Source organism: Brachyhypopomus gauderio, chromosome 5 (assembly GCF_052324685.1).
Source record: "Brachyhypopomus gauderio isolate BG-103 chromosome 5, BGAUD_0.2, whole genome shotgun sequence".
In the NCBI taxonomy this organism is placed as follows: Eukaryota; Metazoa; Chordata; class Actinopteri; order Gymnotiformes; family Hypopomidae; genus Brachyhypopomus; species Brachyhypopomus gauderio.
In genome coordinates this window covers 7,856,297-7,878,157 of record NC_135215.1, presented here as the reverse complement: position 1 = coordinate 7,878,157, position 21,861 = coordinate 7,856,297, and the positions used below count along the sequence as shown (strand labels likewise).

At 48.7% G+C, this 21,861-nt stretch overlaps 2 protein-coding genes across 3 annotated transcripts in view; one reads left to right on the top strand and one right to left on the bottom strand.

Moving 5' to 3' along the window:
- The window catches only part of wnt5b (wingless-type MMTV integration site family, member 5b), a 73,976-nt gene that overhangs the window by 20,417 nt on the left and 31,698 nt on the right, over nt 1–21,861 (bottom strand). The gene's annotated exons all lie outside the window — the stretch shown is intronic.
- fbxl14b (F-box and leucine-rich repeat protein 14b) lies at nt 2,834–5,665 on the top strand. The gene has a single exon (XM_077005324.1). It carries the CDS (start codon nt 3,325–3,327, stop codon nt 4,525–4,527), a length of 1,203 nt encoding a protein of 400 aa, XP_076861439.1. The 5' UTR covers nt 2,834–3,324; the 3' UTR covers nt 4,528–5,665.

Below are 21,861 nucleotides of genomic sequence, written 5' to 3'. Positions count from 1 at the left end.
GCAGTTATCAACGCAATTCCATGGCACGCAATTATCCAATTATCTCCCTAGCCTGAATCAGCACATCAAATCAAATGACAGGATTTTTTCCCCTACAACACATCCACATTTGCATGCAGCACCTGTCTTTCTGGTTCTCACTCTGTCTCTCTCCTTCTTTCTCGGTTTCCTGCGCTCTTGTCATAGTTCCCTTTTTTTCTTCTTCTTCTGGCCTCTGACTGTCTCAAACTTTCCACAAACTTCCTTTGCCTGTAATCTCTGGTGTTTTGATTTGCTTTACAATAAGTCCACAGAACATACATAATGGTAAGCGTTTCTTTTGGAATGGCCCGTCATTTTATTTGTCCACGACTAATTCAGTTGCTTTTAAATAATCCTTCTGTTCCTACACACACACAAACATGCACACACACACACACACACACACACACACACACACACACACACACACACACACACACACACACACACACACACACACACACACACACACACAGAGGAGCTGTGTGAACTGCATTCAGGCTTGGTGGGCTGGGAGGAGAGGCTCTAAATTCGCTTCATGCAGTTGAAGGGTGTGTGTGTGCGTGTGTGTGTGTGTGTGTGTGTGTGTGTGTGTGTGTGTGTGTATGTGTGCGTGTGTGTGTGTGTGTGTGCGTGTGTGTATGTATGTATGTGTGTGTATGTGTGTGTGTGCGCGTGTGTTGGGGGTGTCTCTGGAATGAGACTCCCAGGCGAATCAGCCAGCTGGAGGAACCAGGAGAGAGGGCTGCGTGGCAGACCCCCCAACCCCACCCCGTGGTGTGGCAGACCCCCCAACCCCACCCCGTGGTGTGGCAGAGCCCCCAACTCCACCCCGTGGTGTGGCAGACCCCCCAACTCCACCCCGTGGTGTGGTAGACCCCCCAACCCCACCCCGTGGTGTGGCAAACCCCCCCAACCCCACCCCGTGGTGTGGCAGACCCCCCAACCCCACCCCGTGGTGTGGCAAACCCCCCCAACCCCACCCCGTGGTGTGGCAAACCCCCCCAACCCCACCCCGTGGTGTGGCAGATCCCCCAATCCCACCCCGTGGTGTAGCTCCAGAAGACAGAGCATGCCCAGATACCGGACAGGGCCCACAGCACAGCACAGGAACTGAGCTGCCTGCCAACTAGTGAGATGGCCTTTACAAAGAACAGATGAACCTGAAGAACATGTGAACCTGAAAAGATGTGTACGGTAATGAATCGACACGGCTGACACAGCAGGGAAAAGGTTCCTTCACTAAACGATTTATTATCATATAATAAACTTGTGCATTAGGTGAAATGAAATGAAATGTGCCATATTTGTCAATTGTGATTTTTCACTGCAATCGAAATTTGTCCTCCGCATTTACCCATCTGTGCAATTAGAACACACACTAGTGATTACTAGGGGGCTGTGGTGCACACATGCCCGAGGAGCAGTTGGGGTTGGGTGCCTTGCTCAAGGGCACCTCAGTCATGGCCTCAGGTCCACGACCCTCCAGTCACAAGACCAGTTCCCCACCACAGGTCCATGACTGCCCCTCAGTGAGTTTTTGCTGCAGTGAAATATCTAAAGAGTCTCTACATAGATGAAAAATGGCACTATTGGCAGAGAGAGAGAGAGAGAGAGAGAGAGAGAGAGAGAGAGAGAGAGAGAGAGAGAGAGAGAGAGAGAGAGAGAGAGAGAGAGAGATGAGTGGGACAGTGAGCAGGACGGTCCTGTCCTGTCAGTGGCATTACGCTGTATTTTCCCCTGTAAACATGAACGTGCCTCTTCGTCTGCCTTCCTCTGACACACTCCAGTAATTTCTGCAAACGCGTCTCTGTCATATCAGCTAACGATGTCAGCACAAGGGAGAGGCAGAGGCCCAGTGCTGGGCAATTATGCAAAAGTGCAAATAAAAATACCTCCCTTAATCTTCGCAATTTTCCGAAACAAAAACAGTCAATACACTGTGTTCACACTTAGTTTAGCGTAAGATAACGTATTTCTTAAGAAAATCAAGATAGCTCAGTTACACAAAAACTTTATTATTTTTCCTAATGAGACAGACTTTCTATTGTATTGTATATTGTATGTAATTGTTTTGATAACTATTACAAGTCATTTTGCATGATCATTATTCAGTATGATCCAGTGTCATCTTTCGGGTTTAGTTTTAAAATCTTTTTTTTTATTAATAAAATTTTTTTTAATATATTGAAAATATGGTGTTTTTGTGCGCGGGGGCGCCCGTGTGATGGTAAAAGACACAGCGTAAAGAAACATTAGGCGAGGTTATTTAATCATCAACTTTCATACCAATAACCCCGGACGAGGGCTTTGGTCGTTACACTGTAACTACAGTTTAATCTTTGATAACGTTTTAACGCACAACTGTGTAAACATTAAGCTAAACCTTGATTGCATGTAACAAAACAATGAGACTGTTTTATTACGACTATCAAAGGATTTTCGTAAATCTTGTCTGGCTAAATAAAACCGAATAACGACCAGCGGTCCGACTTGGCGCGTGAAGGGTTAAGGGTAAAGTGAACTGAATTGTAAGAAGTTGGTTTCCAGGGGAACTATTCTTACTGTTCCAGCTGAGTCGGACAAAACCATCTGCCTTACAGAAAGGGGTGGAAGAAAACAGGCAACAAGCATTTATGCGAGGTGAGCTTTGGTAGAGCAGAATATGCACTACAACAATAAGCCAAGATATCCTGGGGAATTAGATTCAGATTAAATGTTTTTGTACAACATGTGGACGGTTGTCTTGGTTTTAAATGTGCGTCTCCCCCCGCAGCCGCACGGTGCCGGCGGCCCTGCCAAGTCAGTTTGAAAAGATCAGACAAAGGCAGCAGGAAGCCCCTCGGCTTGGCAATGCGTGCGAGCGGAGCGCGAACGCAAAACGAAACCACACTCTTTTTTTCGGTAGCGGTCTGAACAAACGATCGAATTGGTCGTAATTTTCTTTCACTTGCGTTTTAAGGCAGTTTTAAATATCTTTTGAAAATGTACGACCGTCTGGATCCTCGGGTAGAGCGAAGACGATTATCTCGACACAAAATGGGCAGCGCTGTCTGACCGCCAGCGTCTCTGCCCGGTTCTGTTGGTTCGTATCGGAACAAGATTTTTTGGCTTTTTGCATTCGACTCCTACTGCGCAACCAGACGGATCACGTGGGACTTGGAGTTGATCGATTTGCACAGTTAAATGTGAAAAGAAAAGCAACGGAAGGTTTGAAAAAATCCCTTTTGAGGAAAAAGGACTGGACTTGGCGGTGAAAGAAACGCGTCGGTGGGTTCGCCGAGGTATTTTTGCGTACGTAAGATGGAGACGCACATCTCGTGCCTCTTCCCGGAGATCTTAGCCATGATTTTCAGTTACTTGGACGTAAGAGACAAAGGCAGGGTGGCCCAAGTGTGCACGGCGTGGAGGGACGCGTCTTATCACAAGTCCGTGTGGCGGGGGGTGGAAGCCAAGCTGCATCTGAGGAGGGCGAACCCGTCCCTGTTTCCCAGCCTCCAGGCCCGGGGAATCAGGCGCGTGCAGATCCTCAGCCTGCGGCGAAGCCTCAGTTACGTGATCCAGGGTATGCCAAACATCGAGAACCTGAACCTAAGCGGCTGCTATAACTTGACTGATAACGGCCTGGGGCACGCGTTCGTGCAGGAAATACCCTCCCTGCGGGTTCTCAACCTGAGCCTTTGCAAACAGATCACGGACTCCAGCTTGGGCAGAATAGCCCAGTATTTGAAAAACTTGGAAGTGTTAGAGCTGGGCGGCTGCAGCAACATCACAAATACGGGCTTGTTACTTATTGCATGGGGTTTGCACAGGCTGAAAAGTCTCAACCTTAGAAGTTGCCGGCATGTGTCTGACGTGGGTATCGGGCACTTGGCCGGTATGACCCGGAGTGCCGCGGAAGGCTGCCTCAGTCTGGAATACCTGACGCTGCAGGACTGTCAGAAGTTGACGGACCTGTCCCTCAAGCACATCTCGAAAGGCCTGGCCAAGCTCAAAGTTCTCAACCTGAGCTTTTGCGGGGGCATCTCGGATGCCGGCATGATTCACATGTCGCACATGACTAGTCTCTGGAGCCTTAATCTACGGTCGTGTGACAACATCAGCGACACGGGAATCATGCACCTCGCCATGGGCACACTTAGGCTATCCGGACTGGATGTATCTTTTTGTGACAAGATCGGCGACCAGAGTCTGGCTTACATCGCCCAGGGACTGTACCAGCTCAAGTCGCTGTCATTGTGCTCGTGCCACATAAGTGACGATGGCATCAACAGAATGGTGCGTCAGATGCACGAGCTGAGGACTCTGAACATTGGCCAGTGCGTGCGGATTACAGACAAAGGACTCGAGCTTATAGCGGACCATCTGACTCAGTTGACTGGTATTGATTTGTACGGATGTACGAAAATCACTAAAAGAGGACTGGAGAGAATAACGCAGCTTCCTTGCCTTAAAGTTTTGAATCTAGGCCTATGGCAGATGACTGATAGTGAAAAAGTGCGGTGAAACTTGGTGGGATTTAGTGGGGGAGTCGATATTGGAGAGGTGCGGAGGAGGAGGTCTTAGGTGGGCGGGGAAATTCATTATTCAAAAAAAAAAAAAAAGAAAAGAAAAAAAGGAAAAAATCTGCTCACTGTCGTAGCTGAATTTCAAATTTATAAAACGGCATAAATCCAGATTCATTTGTTTGCGAAAAATATAAACAATATTCCATCTAAATCATGTATTAACCCATTATATCGGCCAATGTGTGATTACAAAAAAAGTTTCAATTCCTGACGAATCGCAATATTAAACCTCCTCCTTCTCAAGTATCGCGCCTAAAACATTTTGGCTACCTCGTAGATATATTTTAACTTGTATTCTTAAAAAGAAAGAAATTGAGATAAATCGTGCCTAGATATCAGCCCCCTCCCCCATCTCGTTTTCGCTTAAGAATAGCAAAAACAGAATATGGGTTTCTAACTACCTTTGTCAATTCCCCCTGAAATGGCCAACAAAAAGACTGAATCGCCGGAGTCTCGAAGCACACATTGGCTCAGCTCAGACTGAATCGAGTTTATGCAAAGACGGATAAATACTGGTTTGTATACAATAGCTTTTCTATTTTCATTCTGTTTAGTTTGGATTTTAGCTCAAGTTACAGGCCTAGAAGCCTTTAATTCAAGCTTTGAATAAGAGGTCCTCTCTGCTGATGTATTTATGCTTATGTAAGCAGATATTGTTTAATTAATGGCTGTTATTCAGAGCATTGTACTTCAAATTGAAGTGAATTTTGCCCAGAAATACCCCTTTTCCAAACGAGTTCCCGTCAGTTGCTAATACTACAGTTTCATGGACGTTTTATTTTGCTTCCTCATAGACTACAGGTCACACCAAAATGATACACTTGTCCTTTTTTAAACAAATTAATGTTTAAATTTACATAGAAGGACAATATTAAAACGAACAGTAATCAGTTTTTGTCTCGGGTAATAAGCAAATGCGTGTCAGGCCTATGTATTATAATGTATCGACCTGCACCATGTCCTGCTGAAAAGCTACTGTGTTTTAAATGTACTGTATGTATTTGTAAAAAGAATCTCAAATTGTTTTATATTCTTACAGTAAACATTAAAGTTGATATTTATATAATGAAAAGAGCGGCTTGGAATTTCGTTTAAGCGTTTGAACTAAACAAAGTGAGAAATGTGTGATCCGGTAGGGTTCATTTCTTCATTTGTGTATATTTAGCTGTGTAATGAATGCTATTGCGAGCTGTATGCAGTGATCAATGTGGCATGTAGCTTACAGATGTGAACAGGAATTTCTATCGGCCTGTGTCTCGACAAATGGCGGATTCATTAATGATTAGCAGATATGAAACACACCTGAGACATATACGACACTATATAAAGTGCGACTGAAATCATTCGCGGTTTATTCTGTGCTTTGGTTCTGGTTACGAGGCGCAACAAAATGGACGCTTCTCCTTAATTATGCTAGTTATGGTGCCTAAATAATTAGTTGCCAATGTGCTCACTCTGATGCTAAAAGCAACGCTACATCATGTTACCGGAACCACATTATATTAATCACGGTATATCTTCAATTTACAATTGTAAATCTACTTTGGGGCCGGGCACGCACGCATTGGTTATGTGACACAAGCATCGTTACATTTACTCTTATGTGGGCACGACGGGGAAAGCAACGAGTCATCGTTGCCAGTTTCCTGAAGTTAAGAAACCAGGTTCGTAATTTAGTTCTGGTTTCTCAGTCACGCATACCAGATCTGAGAGATGGGTTTGTCCCACGAGACTCGTACTCCCCATAGACGACCCCCCCTTTCTGAACAAGACACTTTTAAACATTCCTCACCATCGTTCAAAGCGTTTATGTCCCCCAACCCGCCCGCCATCACACAGCACAGAGGGTCTAAACGGGCTGAAGGCTTCTCCACCAGCCAGGGAAAGAGAATTCACCAGTCTGGAGATGACTGTGATGTCTCTTTTAGAAGCTGTGCTGGGTTTATTGTGCCTTTTTTGTGCTTGTTTTATGAGCTGTTTCATACTGGAGTGTTAGCATCACAGCGGGGTTGTTCATATTGTAATAATCGCAGTCAGGTGACGTATTAATTCGATTGAATTGTTTCCTTTTTCCAGCTTTTTCGAGTCATTGCTACTACTGCTTGTATGTCGTTTCTGATTGTTACTCTTAATATTTCAAAGTTATATCGGCTGATGTAAACATGACAGCCTTGTGTCACAGGGAGTGATGTGTTCTGCACATGTTATAAGAAGCTGTGATTCTTTCTTCACTGCAAAATATAGGTTGTTAAAGAGCAGCCCGTGGGTGTACGATGGCCCAGTGGACACATTACCCAGCAGGCCGTGAGCCTCCTCCACTGCCACACCTGTGACTGAAGGTGTCGCTGTCTTAGAATGAGAGGCTTTGAAGTTTTAGTGGGACCTAGGCAGGGGTGAGAGGTCACAGCTTGGCTCTCGGTACAGGTGCCTGATTGAGCAGACAGCCCTGGTTCAAAGATCTGCATATCCCAATAAGAGGTGCTTGTTGTTCGAAGGGCATAGTTTTTAGGAAAGCATTACTAAAGTTGACTGGACTGGGCTTGGCTGAGTGAGAGAGAGAGACAGCGTGAGAGACAGACGGTGAGAGAGGGAGACAGAAAGAGATGATGCCTCGATCCCTGGAAAACGGGGAGGAATTTGTGAGTCACCGTTTGACTCTGCTCTGTGAAAAGTGAGCGGGCTGTGTGAGAGGCCTTGCTGACTCCAGTGGAGGGGCACGCGGCCGGCCTAGCGAACTCGGCCCAGCACACAGCAGGCCAGCCGCCTTCGCCATGGCGATGGGGCGTGTCCCTATAGCTGTGTTTGTCTTTTCTCTGCAACTCTGGTTCGGTGATGCACGGGATGCACAGATCTAGGGACCAGGTTGTGGGTGGTGACATTATTATGTGTCTTTTATGTATGTGAAGCTTTTTTTTAATCTAATGATGACAACAGACTTGATGAAGTAGCATGAGACTAACAATTTATTGTTATTGTTTATTGACTGATCATTAGTGGTGATTATTGGTGGAGCAGTCATGGCCTGGTGGTAGGGAACAGGTCTTGTGACCGGAGGGTCGTGGGTTCGATTCCCAGACCTGAGGCCATGACTGAGGTGCCCTTGAGCAAGGCACCTAACCCCAACTGCTCCCCGGGCGCCGGGCTAGGGCTGCCCACCGCTCTGGGCACGTGTGATCCATAGCCCCCTAGTAATCACTAGTGTGTGTGTGTGCGTGTTCTAACTGCACAGATGGGTAAAAAGCGGAGGATAAATTTCGATTGCGGTGAAAAATCACTATTGACAAAATATGGCACATTTACATTAAAAAATGCAACAAATATTCATTTGTTGTTATTTTTTAACACTGCCACAAACCCCAGTTCAGAAAACGTCACAAAAGAAAGCGTCACTGGAGTTTTCACATACGATGTAGTTCTTTTTACCTGTCTCTCTGGCCCTGGCATTCCTGTGTGTGTGTGTGTGTGTGTGTGTGTGTGTGTGACTGCTGAGGGGCTGGGTCACAGCTTGCAATGTGCCAGCTCTCCTCTGTGAGGCTGTGACAGAGTTTGACTGGTGTCATGTGACCTTGCTGGGTGTATGAGGGCTGGGGGCTAGAGCCAGGAGGCCCAGGCTGTCCGCACACTCACACACGCACACTCATATACACAAACACACACACACACACACACACACCCTCAGCATGCACACCCTCAGCGTGCACACTCACACATGCACTACAAATGCGCTCATTCGCAGACAGTCACAAAATTCGGTACATCATCCATCTTGTTGGTGAGCCTGCCGATCTTACAGAATGACTCTCTCCCCCTGTCCTGCCCACACACACACACACACACACACACACACACACACACACACACACACACACACACACACACACACACACACACACACACAGACCTAATCATGTTGCTTTCTTCTTTTCTGTGTTAGTAATTTTTATTTATTTATCTAAAGCCTGCCACTTCTGCCAGCCCTGCACCAGTCCGTCCCACTGCGATACTTGTACTGGGACAGATCGGCTTTCATACACACTGTAACGCTACACCCGCACAACACACCGGAGGCCTTTGCGTGACTGAGACCTAAATGCTGGATTCAGAATCCCACAAAATTACAATACCCCCCTTTTCTAAGGGGGGAAAAAGGCAACCTGTCTTCGGAAGCTTGTTTGAGACTGTTTCTAAACTAGAACATTTCTAGCTTAATCCCCATGTTGAAACGGTCACACGGAGGGACTCTAGCTGCCCACACAGGCATGGTGAAGGAAGCAGCCCCAATAGCAGCGATATCATTTCAGAGTAGTGTTACCATTTTTGAAAAGGCCTCTGACAGAGAGGAGGAGCCTTTTGTCACACTCAGTATTTTCTTTCCTGACGTTTATGAGTACAGATATTGTTTTTCTATCTCTTAAAAATGTAAAAAAAAAAGCAAAGAAGTCTCATTCATATCAGCTGACATTATTCACTTTTATCCAGTAAAAACCTCTCACCATCTTCCTGCCTTCCTGACTGTATCTTTCAATCTCTTTTGCTGTGTCTCCTTAACCGTCTCTCTCTCTCTTTTCCTGTCTCCCTGGCTGTCTCTGTCTCTCATTCTCTCTCTCTGTCTCACTGCCGCCACTGACCTGTGTTTATGAGACAGCCAAGATGAGATGAGTGGTGGAGACACCAGGGAAGGTGTAGAGAGCTTCTCACAGGCCTCCAGGATCAGCGCAGAAGAGAGCCCTTGAAGGGCTGAGGGTGGTTTTCCCCAGAACCAGCCATCCACCAGCAGTCTCCTGATGAGGCAGTCTACTGATGTAGCGTATCGCTAACACACACTAGAAACAGATGGGATATGCTCTGTAACTGATGTGCTCTAACGTCTACCTAAGGTCAGTGTGTACCGGTGGGTGTGTGAGCATGGTGACTGAGGGCAGGCGTTTGGGAAAAACGTTTTTGAAATGCTGTACTGTACCATTTATCTGTGGAGGAAGGCGTGTCAAAAAAGCACTGGTGTGTATGTGTGCAGCTATATGTTAGTTTTGTTTTGCACCATATCATGTAAAGAGGCAGGAGCTAAGAAAACCGCGTGTGTGTGTGTGTGTGTGTGTATGTGTTGGGACAGGGTGAAGGCTGATACATGATGAGGTTAAACACACAGCAGGGCTTTTTACTGTGTGTGTGTGTGTGTGTGTGTGTGTGTGTGTGTGTTTGTGTGTGGGAGGTGGAGAGGGCATGAGTGTGGTGTGTGTTGTTATTAAGTGTCTGTGTGTGCGTGAGTGTTTGTTTGAGGTGGAGAGGGCATGATTTGGTGTGTGTTGTTATTAAGTGTGTGTGTGTGTGTGGGAGGTGGAGAGGGCGTGAGTGCGGTGTGTGTTGTTATTAAGTGTGTATATGCATGAGTGTGTGTGTGTGTGTGTCGGAGGTGGAGAGGGCGTGAGTGTGTGTGTGTGTGTGTGTGTGGGAGGTGGAGAGGTCGTGAGTGTGGTGTGTGTTATTATTAAGTGTGTGTGCGTGAGAGAGTGTGTGTGTGTGTGTGTAGGTGGAGAGGGCGTTAGTGTGTGTGTGGGGGGGGGGGGGAGCAGAGGGCGTTAGTGTGGTGTGTGGTGTTTACGCTCACTCAGCCTGGAAAAGACGTGGAGTGAGGACGAGTGAAAGGGAAGAAGGGGATGAGAGATGGATGACAGGAGGCACCCAGTTCCATGGTCTCTCCACCCACATGCATTAGCCTCTTCAGCACATCCACCCATCACACTACAGCTACATCCACCCATCACACTACAGCTACATCCACCCATCACACTACAGCTACATCCACCCACCACACTACAGCTACACCCACCCATCACACTACATCCACCCATCACACTACAGCTACATCCACCCATCACACTACAGCTACACCCACCCATCACACTACAGCTACATCCACCCACCACACTACAGCTACACCCACCCATCACACTACATCCACCCATCACACTACAGCTACATCCACCCATCACACTACAGCTACATCCACCCATCACACTACAGCTACACCCACCCATCACACTACAGCTACATCCACCCACCACACTACAGCTACACCCACCCATCACACTACATCCACCCATCACACTACAGCTACATCCACCCATCACACTACAGCTACATCCACCTATCACACTACATCCACCCATCACACTACAGCTACATCCACCTATCACACTACAGCTACACCCACCCATCACACTACAGCTACACCCACCCATCACACTACAGCTACACCCACCCATCACACTACAGCTACATCCACCCACCACACTACAGCTACACCCACCCATCACACTACATCCACCCATCACACTACAGCTACATCCACCCATCACACTACAGCTACATCCACCCATCACACTACAGCTACATCCACCCATCACACTACAGCTACATCCACCCATCACACTACATCCACCCATCACACTACAGCTACATCCACCTATCACACTACAGCTACAACCACCCATCACACTACAGCTACATCCACCCATCACACTACAGCTACATCCACCCATCACACTACATCCACCCATCACACTACAGCTACATCCACCCATCACACTACAGCTACATCCACCCATCACACTACATCCACCCATCACACTACAGCTACATCCACCCATCACACTACAGCTACATCCACCCATCACACTACAGCTACATCCACCCATCACACTACATCCACCCATCACACTACAGCTACATCCACCCATCACACTACAGCTACATCCACCCATCACACTACAGCTACATCCACCCATCACACTACAGCTACATCCACCCATCACACTACATCCACCCATCACACTACAGCTACATCCACCCATCACACTACAGCTACATCCACCCATCACACTACAGCTACACCCACCCATCACTCTACAGCTACATCCACCCATCACACTACAGCTGCCCATCACACTACAGCTACATCCACCCATCACACTACAGCTACATCCACCCATCACACTACAGCTACATCCACCCATCACACTACAGCTACACCCACCCATCACACTACAGCTACATCCACCCATCACACTACAGCTGCCCATCACACTACATCCACCCATCACACTACAGCTACATCCACCCATCACACTACAGCTGCCCATCACACTACATCCACTCATCACACTACAGCTACACCCACCCATCACACTACAGCTACACCCACCCATCACACTACAGCTACATCCACCCATCACACTACAGCTGCCCATCACACTACAGCTACATCCACCCATCACACTACAGCTGCCTATCACACTACATCCACCCATTACACTACAGCTACATCCACCCATCACACTACAGCTACACCCACCCATCACACTACATCCACCCATCACACTACAGCTGCCTATCACACTACATCCACCCATTACACTACAGCTACATCCACCCATCACACTACAGCTACATCCACCCATCACACTACATCCACCCATCACACTACAGCTACACCCACCCATCACACTACATCCACCCATGGCTCTGAGCAGACACAAACAACCTCTGTGCTATTTGCTACCATCTAACGGGATAACAGGATGTTTTTCAGCTCATCCACTGATTCTGAGTCATATTTTTAGGCATATTAAACTATAACACACTGAGATCAAAGTTTGAATGAAGGTACACAGGAGCGTATCATAGAGCAAATGTGGCTTGATTACATGGAAGTTACATTGTTAGATTGTCTTTGCTTTAAAAAGGATGCTGAGTGTTACTGAAACCTGATGGCACACAGTTAAATGGCCCATACAGAACAATACATTAAACATTACACCAGTCTAATTGCTCTTGATGGGCAAATGCTAAATACGGTTTTGTGACCACATCTGCGTATTTTCACTTCTGGCATATCAGAAAAGTCGCCTCAAGGTGTTCAAGAACATTTTCATTCACACTCGAGTGTCTGGATACAAAAACAGAAGAAGGGAACAGGATAGAAACACTGAAAGAGGAATGTGCTGTGTGCTGATTTCCTCTCTCTCTCTCTCTCTTTCCCTTCCTCTCTCTCCCTTCCTCTTCCTCTTCTCTATCTCTCCACCTCCCTCTTTTCCTCTCTCTTCTCCTCCCTCCCTCTCCCTCTTCCTCTCTCTCCACCTCCCTCTCCCCCTCTCTCTCTCTCTCTCTTTTCTCCTTCCTCTCCCCATCCCTCTCTCTCTCTGAGGAGTGAAGCCAGACTGGCTACTCTGTGTCAAAGACGTGGAACAGGGCTGCATTACACAACAGGAAGTGCAGTAGGTCCCAGGAGCTTTAAGACAAATAGACCGGTTTGATCAAGTTTAGCGCCGGGCTCCCCAGAGCGCGCCTCTCAATAGCAGTGGCGGTTCGTGAGCGCGGGAGTGAAAGAGAGCGCTTACGGCTTCATCGTGCCAGACCGAGTCCTCCCCTCCCTCCACTTACACTAGAGTGGACAAAATGGCCGATGGCTAAGGGTCACGCGGAATATAACACAGGACCTGGACATCAGCGGGGCTGTTCAAAAACCTGCTGTAACAGAGTTGAAAAAAACAACAACAATAAAATGAAATATTTACAAAAATATTATTTTGCAATATTATAAATGAAATCTGGAATGTTGATGTCGACGATGTGATTCTTCAGCAGACAAATTACGAGACGCTAAATCCACTTTTCACTATACAGAGTACGAACAACTCGAAGCAGAACCCAGAACTGGCAGTTAGAGCCAATGGAGGAGCCAACTCTAGTTTCAGTTACTTATTAATGCAGGGACACACACACACACACACACACACACACACACACACACACACACACACACACACACACACACACACACACAGAGTCATCTGCATACTGTCCAGTCCTGCAGTCTCATGTGGCATTAGAAACCCTCACACTCAGCAAAAAAAAGGTTGCCATCTTTGCCTCCTCAAACGTGGCCACGGTGGAGGAGACACTTCTTCTCATGCTGGAGCTGACATGGGGCGGGGAGACAAACTGTCGATCCACAGATCCAGGATCAGTGCAGGCTTGTGTCAAAGTTCAGCGCACTGCACACTTAGTCAAACAGTTGCTAAGCCTTTGGTGTGGGACTTCTAAAGGTTTATAAGTGTAGAATGCAACGTCATTACATGTTTATAAGTATACATTATGGCAACCACAGGCACCAATGAATACGACTTTCTTATATACACACGCACACACACACACACACACACACACACATACAAAATACAGCTCTGGGTGTGAGAAGCTGGGTGTATACAGTATCTACAGCTGAGTAAAATGACTACAGATGTCTGCATAGCCTCTAATACAGCACACAGAGCAGGAGACGGCTGTGTTGGTAGAGGTGACAGTGAGGGTCTGTGTTGGTAGAGGTGACAGTGAGGGTCTGTGTTGGTAGAGGTGATGGTGAGGGTCTGTGTTGGTAGAGGTGAGGGTGAGGGTCTGTGTTGGTAGAGGTGACGGTGAGGGTCTGTGTTGGTAGAGGTGATGGTGAGGGTCTGTGTTGGTAGAGGTGATGGTGAGGGTCTGTGTTGGTAGAGGTGAGGGTGAGGGTCTGTGTTGGTAGAGGTGACAGTGAGGGTCTGTGTTGGTAGAGGTGACGGTGAGGGTCTGTGTTGGTAGAGGTGACGGTGAGGGTCTGTGTTGGTAGAGGTGACGGTGAGGGCCTGTGTTGGTGGTGAGGGTGAGGGCCTGTGTTGGTGGTGAGGGTGTGTGTTGGTAGAGGTGACGGTGAGGGTCTGTGTTGATAGAGGTGAGGGTGAGGGTCTGTGTTGGTAGACGTGATGGTGAGGGTCTGTGTTGGTAGAGGTGACGGTGAGGGTCTGTGTTGGTAGAGGTGACAGTGAGGGTCTGTGTTGGTAGAGGTGAGGGTGAGGGTCTGTGTTGGTAGAGGTGACGGTGAGGGTCTGTGTTGGTAGAGATGATGGTGAGGGTCTGTGTTGGTAGAGGTGACGGTGAGGGTCTGTGTTGGTAGAGGTGATGGTGAGGGTCTGTGTTGGTAGAGGTGAGGGTGAGGGTCTGTGTTGGTAGAGGTGACAGTGAGGGTCTGTGTTGGTAGAGGTGACGGTGAGGGTCTGTGTTGGTAGAGGTGACGGTGAGGGCCTGTGTTGGTGGTGAGGGTGAGGGCCTGTGTTGGTGGTGAGGGTCTGTGTTGGTAGAGGTGATGGTGAGGGTCTGTGTTGGTAGAGATGATGGTGAGGGTCTGTGTTGGTAGAGGTGACGGTGAGGGTCTGTGTTGGTAGAGGTGAGGGTGAGGGTCTGTGTTGGTAGAGGTGAGGGTGAGGGTCTGTGTTGGCGGTGAGGGTCTGTGTTGGTAGAGGTGATGGTGAGGGTCTGTGTTGGCGGTGAGGGTGAGGGTCTGTGTTGGTAGAGATGATGGTGAGGGTCTGTGTTGGTAGAGGTGACAGTGAGGGTCTGTGTTGGTAGAGGTGACAGTGAGGGTCTGTGTTGGTAGAGGTGAGGGTGAGGGTCTGTGTTGGTAGACGTGATGGTGAGGGTCTGTGTTGGTAGACGTGATGGTGAGGGTCTGTGTTGGTAGAGATGATGGTGAGGGTCTGTGTTGGTAGAGGTGATGGTGAGGGTCTGTGTTGGTAGAGGTGACGGTGAGGGTCTGTGTTGGTAGAGATTATGGTGAGGGTCTGTGTTGGTAGAGGTGACAGTGAGGGTCTGTGTTGGTAGAGGTGACGGTGAGGGTCTGTGTTGGTAGAGGTGACGGTGAGGGTCTGTGTTGGTAGAGGTGAGGGTGTGTGTTGGTAGAGGTGACGGTGAGGGTCTGTGTTGGTAGAGGTGACGGTGAGGGTCTGTGTTGGTAGAGGTGACAGTGAGGGTCTGTGTTGGTAGAGGTGACAGTGAGGGTCTGTGTTGGTAGAGGTGACAGTGAGGGTCTGTGTTGGTAGAGGTGATGGTGAGGGTCTGTGTTGGTAGAGATGATGGTGAGGGTCTGTGTTGGTAGAGATGATGGTGAGGGTCTGTGTTGGTAGAGATGATGGTGAGGGTCTGTGTTGGTAGAGGTGACAGTGAGGGTCTGTGTTGGTAGAGGTGATGGTGAGGGTCTGTGTTGGTAGACGTGATGGTGAGGGTCTGTGTTGGTAGACGTGACGGTGAGGGTCTGTGTTGGTAGAGGTGACGGTGAGGGTCTGTGTTGGTAGAGGTGACGGTGAGGGTCTGTGTTGGTAGAGATGATGGTGAGGGTCTGTGTTGGTAGAGGTGATGGTGAGGGTCTGTGTTGGTAGACGTGATGGTGAGGGTCTGTGTTGGTAGACGTGATGGTGAGGGTCTGTGTTGGTAGACGTGATGGTGAGGGTCTGTGTTGGTAGAGATGATGGTGAGGGTCTGTGTTGGTAGAGATGATGGTGAGGGTCTGTGTTGGTAGAGGTGATGGTGAGGGTCTGTGTTGGTAGAGGTGACGGTGAGGGCCTGTGTTGGTGGTGAGGGTGAGGGCCTGTGTTGGTGGTGAGGGTCTGTGTTGGTAGAGGTGATGGTGAGGGTCTGTGTTGGTAGAGATGATGGTGAGGGTCTGTGTTGGTAGAGGTGACAGTGAGGGTCTGTGTTGGTAGAGGTGATGGTGAGGGTCTGTGTTGGTAGACGTGATGGTGAGGGTCTGTGTTGGTAGACGTGATGGTGAGGGTCTGTGTTGGTAGAGGTGACGGTGAGGGTCTGTGTTGGTAGAGATGATGGTGAGGGTCTGTGTTGGTAGAGATGATGGTGAGGGTCTGTGTTGGTAGAGATGATGGTGAGGGTCTGTGTTGGTAGAGGTGATGGTGAGGGTCTGTGTTGGTAGACGTGATGGTGAGGGTCTGTGTTGGTAGACGTGATGGTGAGGGTCTGTGTTGGTAGAGATGATGGTGAGGGTCTGTGTTGGTAGAGATGATGGTGAGGGTCTGTGTTGGTAGAGGTGATGGTGAGGGTCTGTGTTGGTAGAGGTGACGATGAGGGCCTGTGTTGGTGGTGAGGGTGAGGGCCTGTGTTGGTGGTGAGGGCCTGTGTTGGTGGTGAGGGTCTGTGTTGGTGGTGAGGGTCTGTGTTGGTAGAGGTGAGGGTGAGGGTCAGTGTTGGTGGTGAGGGTCTGTGTTGGCAGAGGTGACGGTGAGGGTCTGTGATTTTGTCCATCAGTATAGTGGCAAAATCTGTGAAAAAAACGTGAATATATTGTTGGTGAAAGGGTAAAAAGACAGCATCCTATTTCAGGTTGGCTCGAGTGTGTGTGTGTGTGTGTGTGTGTGTGTGTGTGTGTGTGTGTGTGTGTGTGTGTGTGTGTGTGTGTGTGTGTGTGAGAGAGAGAGAGAGCTTCTGTTTATTTCTACACAAAATGCTATGAACTCTACAATCTTCTTTCATCTAGTGTCAATTTGTTCATCTTCTTCTTCACCATAATGCATTTCATGGTGTTTGTCCCTAAACTCTCTCTCTCTCTCTCTCTCTCTCTCTCTCTCTCTCTCTCTCTCTCTCTCTCTCAGTATTTCTCCCTCTCTCTCTCTTTCTCAACATGGCTTATTTGGCACGACTGTACAAAATGTAATATAATAAAAGCATTGAAATGTTTTACATTCACAAAACAACAGCAGCAACAATAATCACAACAAACCCACTACAGCCACAAATACCACTACTACTACCAACAACAACAACAACAACAACAACAAGAATATCAGGGTTGGATCAGCAGCCTCTCACAATGTGACACAGATGCTTGGACTTAAGTTAAATACAGCCAAGGAAAGTTATTCAGCATCTGATCATATCTCTGCATGATATCTCCCTCACCTCTCACACCTCTTCCACCTCCCTCACCTCTCACACCTCTCACACCTCTCACACCTCCCCCACCTCCTTCACCTCCCTCACCTCTCACACCTGATCACCTCCCTCACCTCCCCTCCCTCACCTCTCACACCTCCTCCACCTCCCCCACCTCACCTCTCACACCTCCCTCACCTCTCACACCTCCTCCACCTCCTTCACCTCCCTCACCTCTCACACCTCCTCCACCTCCCCCACCTCACCTCTCACACCTCACCTCTCACACCTCCTCCACCTCCTTCACCTCCCTCACCTCCTACACCTCCCTCACCTATCACCCCTCCCTCACCTCTCACACCTCCCTCACCTCTCACACCTCCTCCACCTCCCTCACCTCTCACACCTCCTCCACCTCCCTCACCTCTCACACCTCCCTCACCTCCTCCACCTCCCTCACCTCTCACACCTCCCTCACCTCCTTCACCTCCCTCACCTCTCACACCTCCCTCACACCTGATCACCTCGCTCACCTCCCCTACCTCACCTATCACCCCTCCCCACCTCCTCCACCTCCTCTCACCTCCCACACCTCTCTCACCTCCCACCTCCTCTACCTCTCTTATCTCCCCTCAATTCCCACACCTCCAGTCCCACATCCCCTCACCTCCCACACCTCCTCCACCTCCCTCACCTTTCACACCTCCCTCACACTCTCTCTCTCTTCCATTGTCTTTAATCCTTACATCTCCATCTTATTCTACCTTTCTGACAAATGCAACCTTTCTATCCTTTTCTGCCTCTGTGTCTCTTGCTCACACACACACACCCACACACACACACACACACACACACACACACACACACACACACACACACACACACACACACACACACACACACACACACACACACTTCAGTACATTTGCCATTTTCCTTTAAGATTTTCTATCCTCTCTATTCCTCTCTCTATCTGTCTCTGTCTGTCTGTCTCTCTCTCCCTCACACACACCCCACCCCCACCCCCCACCACCACCCCCACACACACACACACACCCACACCCACACACAGCTAGCTCCTGGGAGACTGTGGAGAGCGTTTCACTTTTGTGCTGCCACTTTTTTCACAGGCTTTTTTTCAGCTTTGTCACTCAACACGACGTGTCCTGTCACACGGTCCGTTCACTCCAACAGACACAAGGCCAGAACAGGGCTGCATGCCCACCTCTCTCTCTCCCTCCCTCCCTCTCTCTCCCTGTCTCCTTCTCTCCCTCTCCCTCTCTCTCCCTTTCCCTCCCTTTCTCTCCCTTTCCTTCTCACTCTCTCCCTCTCCATCTCTCTCTCAGTCCCTCTCACTCTCCCTCTCTCTCCTTCTTTCTATTCCTCTCTTCCTCTGTCCTGCTCTCCCTCTATCATAGTCCCTCTCCCCCCTCCCTCTCTCTCTCTCTCTCCCTCTCACAGTCCCTCTCTCCTCATCTCCTTCTCTCTCTCTCTCTCTCTTTCACTCTCCGTGTTCCAACCACTCCCTCTTTCTCTCTCGCCCTCCGCCCGGCTAACTGAGGTAGGAATTGGGAACAATTCTTCTACCGATGAGTATCTGCCCTTCAAATGTATCTCAAAACACCACTACAGGTCTCGCAGGCGACATCAGAGTCCCTGTGACCACATAACGGTTATTCATGTTGTTTTGGCCCTGGAGGTATTTGGTTGGACTACAGCAAGAGCAGAGTTTCAATCCTGAACCAAAAGAGAGTGACAACTCCTTACGTGTACGCATGCCATTTTGGACATTTATATATATGTACATAAGTGCCTGTGCATGTGTCTGTGTGTGTGAGAGAGAGAGAGAGACAGAGACACCGGTGAGAAGAAGGAGAAATGAGTGAGCCCAGAACGACCCCATTACAGCACCCGTGTTAATTCATTTGAGCAACATCCAGCTGTTCATGTTTCTACGGCGATGACACAGGACTTCAATTAAACCCAGGCCAGGCAGGGAATTCACTCAGACCTCTCACTGCAACACACACCATTGATTTCTCTCCAGCACAGACAGGGCAGACCATGGATACCTACGATACCATGCCATCTGATATGATCCCTCAACCTCTTACAGAACCACACACACTCGCTCGCACACACACACACACACAAACACAGAACCTTTCTGTTGTACACGTGCTAATGGTGGCCTGTAGTAGCGTGCTCATCTCTGTCCTATCTCGGGGCTAGGTTAGCACAGACAGACGTGATTTCAGATTTGGCTGCAATGTGTGTTTTCTTTATGGACACTCAGAGACCTTTTCTACGTCTCTTCTGAAAGCCGCGGTTGTGCCGGAGGTCAGAACACATACTGGTGAGAAACAGAGGAAATGGAGGAATTTGGAACAGAACTGGTAATATTCTGAAATTTTTCGTCACTGGAATGAAGAAAATATATATCATGAGAAAAATAAAATATGGGGCAGAACAGAGTATCTCAAAGCCGTCTGCAGTGGAACCTGCTCTGTCCTCTGCAACCGTCTTATTCATATTTAAAGCATAAGACCCCAGTGCAATAAGTGAGAGCAGCTTTGCATACAAGATCACAGCCAATTAAACTGGCAGATTCTCATTGTGGGGGCGGGGCTGTGGAGCCAGAGTGTCAATCCAAGTACTTCTCAAAAGTTGCCTCTAACAAATGAATAAAAAGTATGTTTGTCATAGCCTAATATAAGACCAGAGCAGAGATGAGCAGAGGGGGCCGGGTGGTAAAAGACCTATTAGATGTGAGTTCGAACATCTAACAGGAATTGCTGTGACTGTTAATGTGTATCTGAGAATTATGAGCCAGGTCTGTGAGTTCAGAGACTGGCTCTAGAGCAGTGTCGGTTCTAGAGCAGTGTGGGCTCTAGAGCAGTGTGAGCTCTAGAGCAGTGTAAGCTCTAGTGCAGTGTGAGCTCTAGAGCAGTGTAAGCTCTAGAGCAGTGTGAGCTCTAGAGCAGTGTAAGCTCTAGAGCAGTATGAGCTCTAGAGCAGTGTGGGCTCTAGAGCAGTGTGGGCTCTAGAGCAGGCCAGACTTCCTGTTCTCCGGCATCCACCCTGTCTGGAGGCTCTGGGCTCCCGCCGCCTTGCTCCAAGATCAGGGACGAGGCTGAACAACAACGCACGCCGGGAAAGAGGCAGCAGACAGCAAACAAGGAGGGCAAAGACAAAATACATGAAATAACAATCTTGTGACTGTCAGGCCCTGGACTGATGCCAGTGGCAGGAACTGAGCTAAAGGAGGCAGCTGCCTACCTCAGATCAGAGAGAGAGGGAGGGAGAGAGAGAGAAAGAGAGAGAGAGAGAGAGGGAGGGAGAGAGAGAAAGAGAGAAGGGAGAGAGAGACAGGGAGATACAGAGAGGACAGGAGAGAGAGAGAGGGAGGGAGAGAGAGAAAGAGAAGGGAGACAGAGAGGGAGATACAGAGAGGAAGGGAGAGAGAGAGACAGAGAGGGAGGGAGAGAGAAAGAGAGGGAGGGAATGAGTTAAGGAAAGAAGGTAAAGGAGTGACAGAGCAGACTGAAGGGGCTGAAAGGTAAGAGAAATGGAGAGAGAGGTAGAGGAGTGGAGCGATGCAGAGGGAGAGAGCAGAGACGGCCTGCAGGGAGGAGCGGAGACAGCTGTTATGGCACTGAAGGAAGAGAACAGGCAGGGAAACAAACGCAATGAGAGGGAAAGAAACGTGTGTTAGAGAGAACGGGTGAAGAAACGCAGGAATATGTGTGTGTGTGTGGTGTGTGTGTGTGGGGGGGGGGGGGGGGGGGGTGTGTGGTGTGTGGGTGTGTGTGTGTGTGTGTGTGCTGGTCAGTACTCAGCAGTGGTCCAGCTCTTTGACGCCCAGCAGGAAAAATCCCCATCATTCTCCACATTCCACACACATTCCATCTCAGCTTTCACCTTGTAGCCTCACTCCACCCCCCACCCTCTCCTGTCTCTCTCTCCTGTCTCTCTCTCCTGTCTCTCTCTCTCTCCCCTTCTCCCTCCCTCCCATCCGCTCGTGTCCTCATAGCAGGCCCTCTGGGCCAGCAGATTCGCCTGACCTGTTTCCCCCCAACTTCAGGCCCTCCTCCGTCAGCCTGACCCGTCTGTCCCTCCCCTCGGTGCTGTATAGGGGTCCTCTACCCAGAGCTCATGAACGCAGCTCAACAGAGCAGTCCTAAAATAAAATACTCGCCAAAATAAAAGCACTGCACATTCCCAGTTTCCCCTGCAGTGGTTGTGCATGGTCATTATGTCTACATATATATGTACGATTGTAAGAAAAACAGACTTCTGTTCAACAAACCTGGCCAGGATAATTAAAGGTCTATGAACAGGCAAACAAAAAAGGTTGAGATGAAACCAAAGTTTCATAATAAGGCGATTCATAATAAACAATTCAACAAAAAGCTGCATCTGAAAAAATTCAGTATTTGTTCATCGTTTTAGTCACATTCTCTCATCCACACACTCCTGACAAACACTCAGTATGGACAGAGTGACTTATCATGATATAATTATC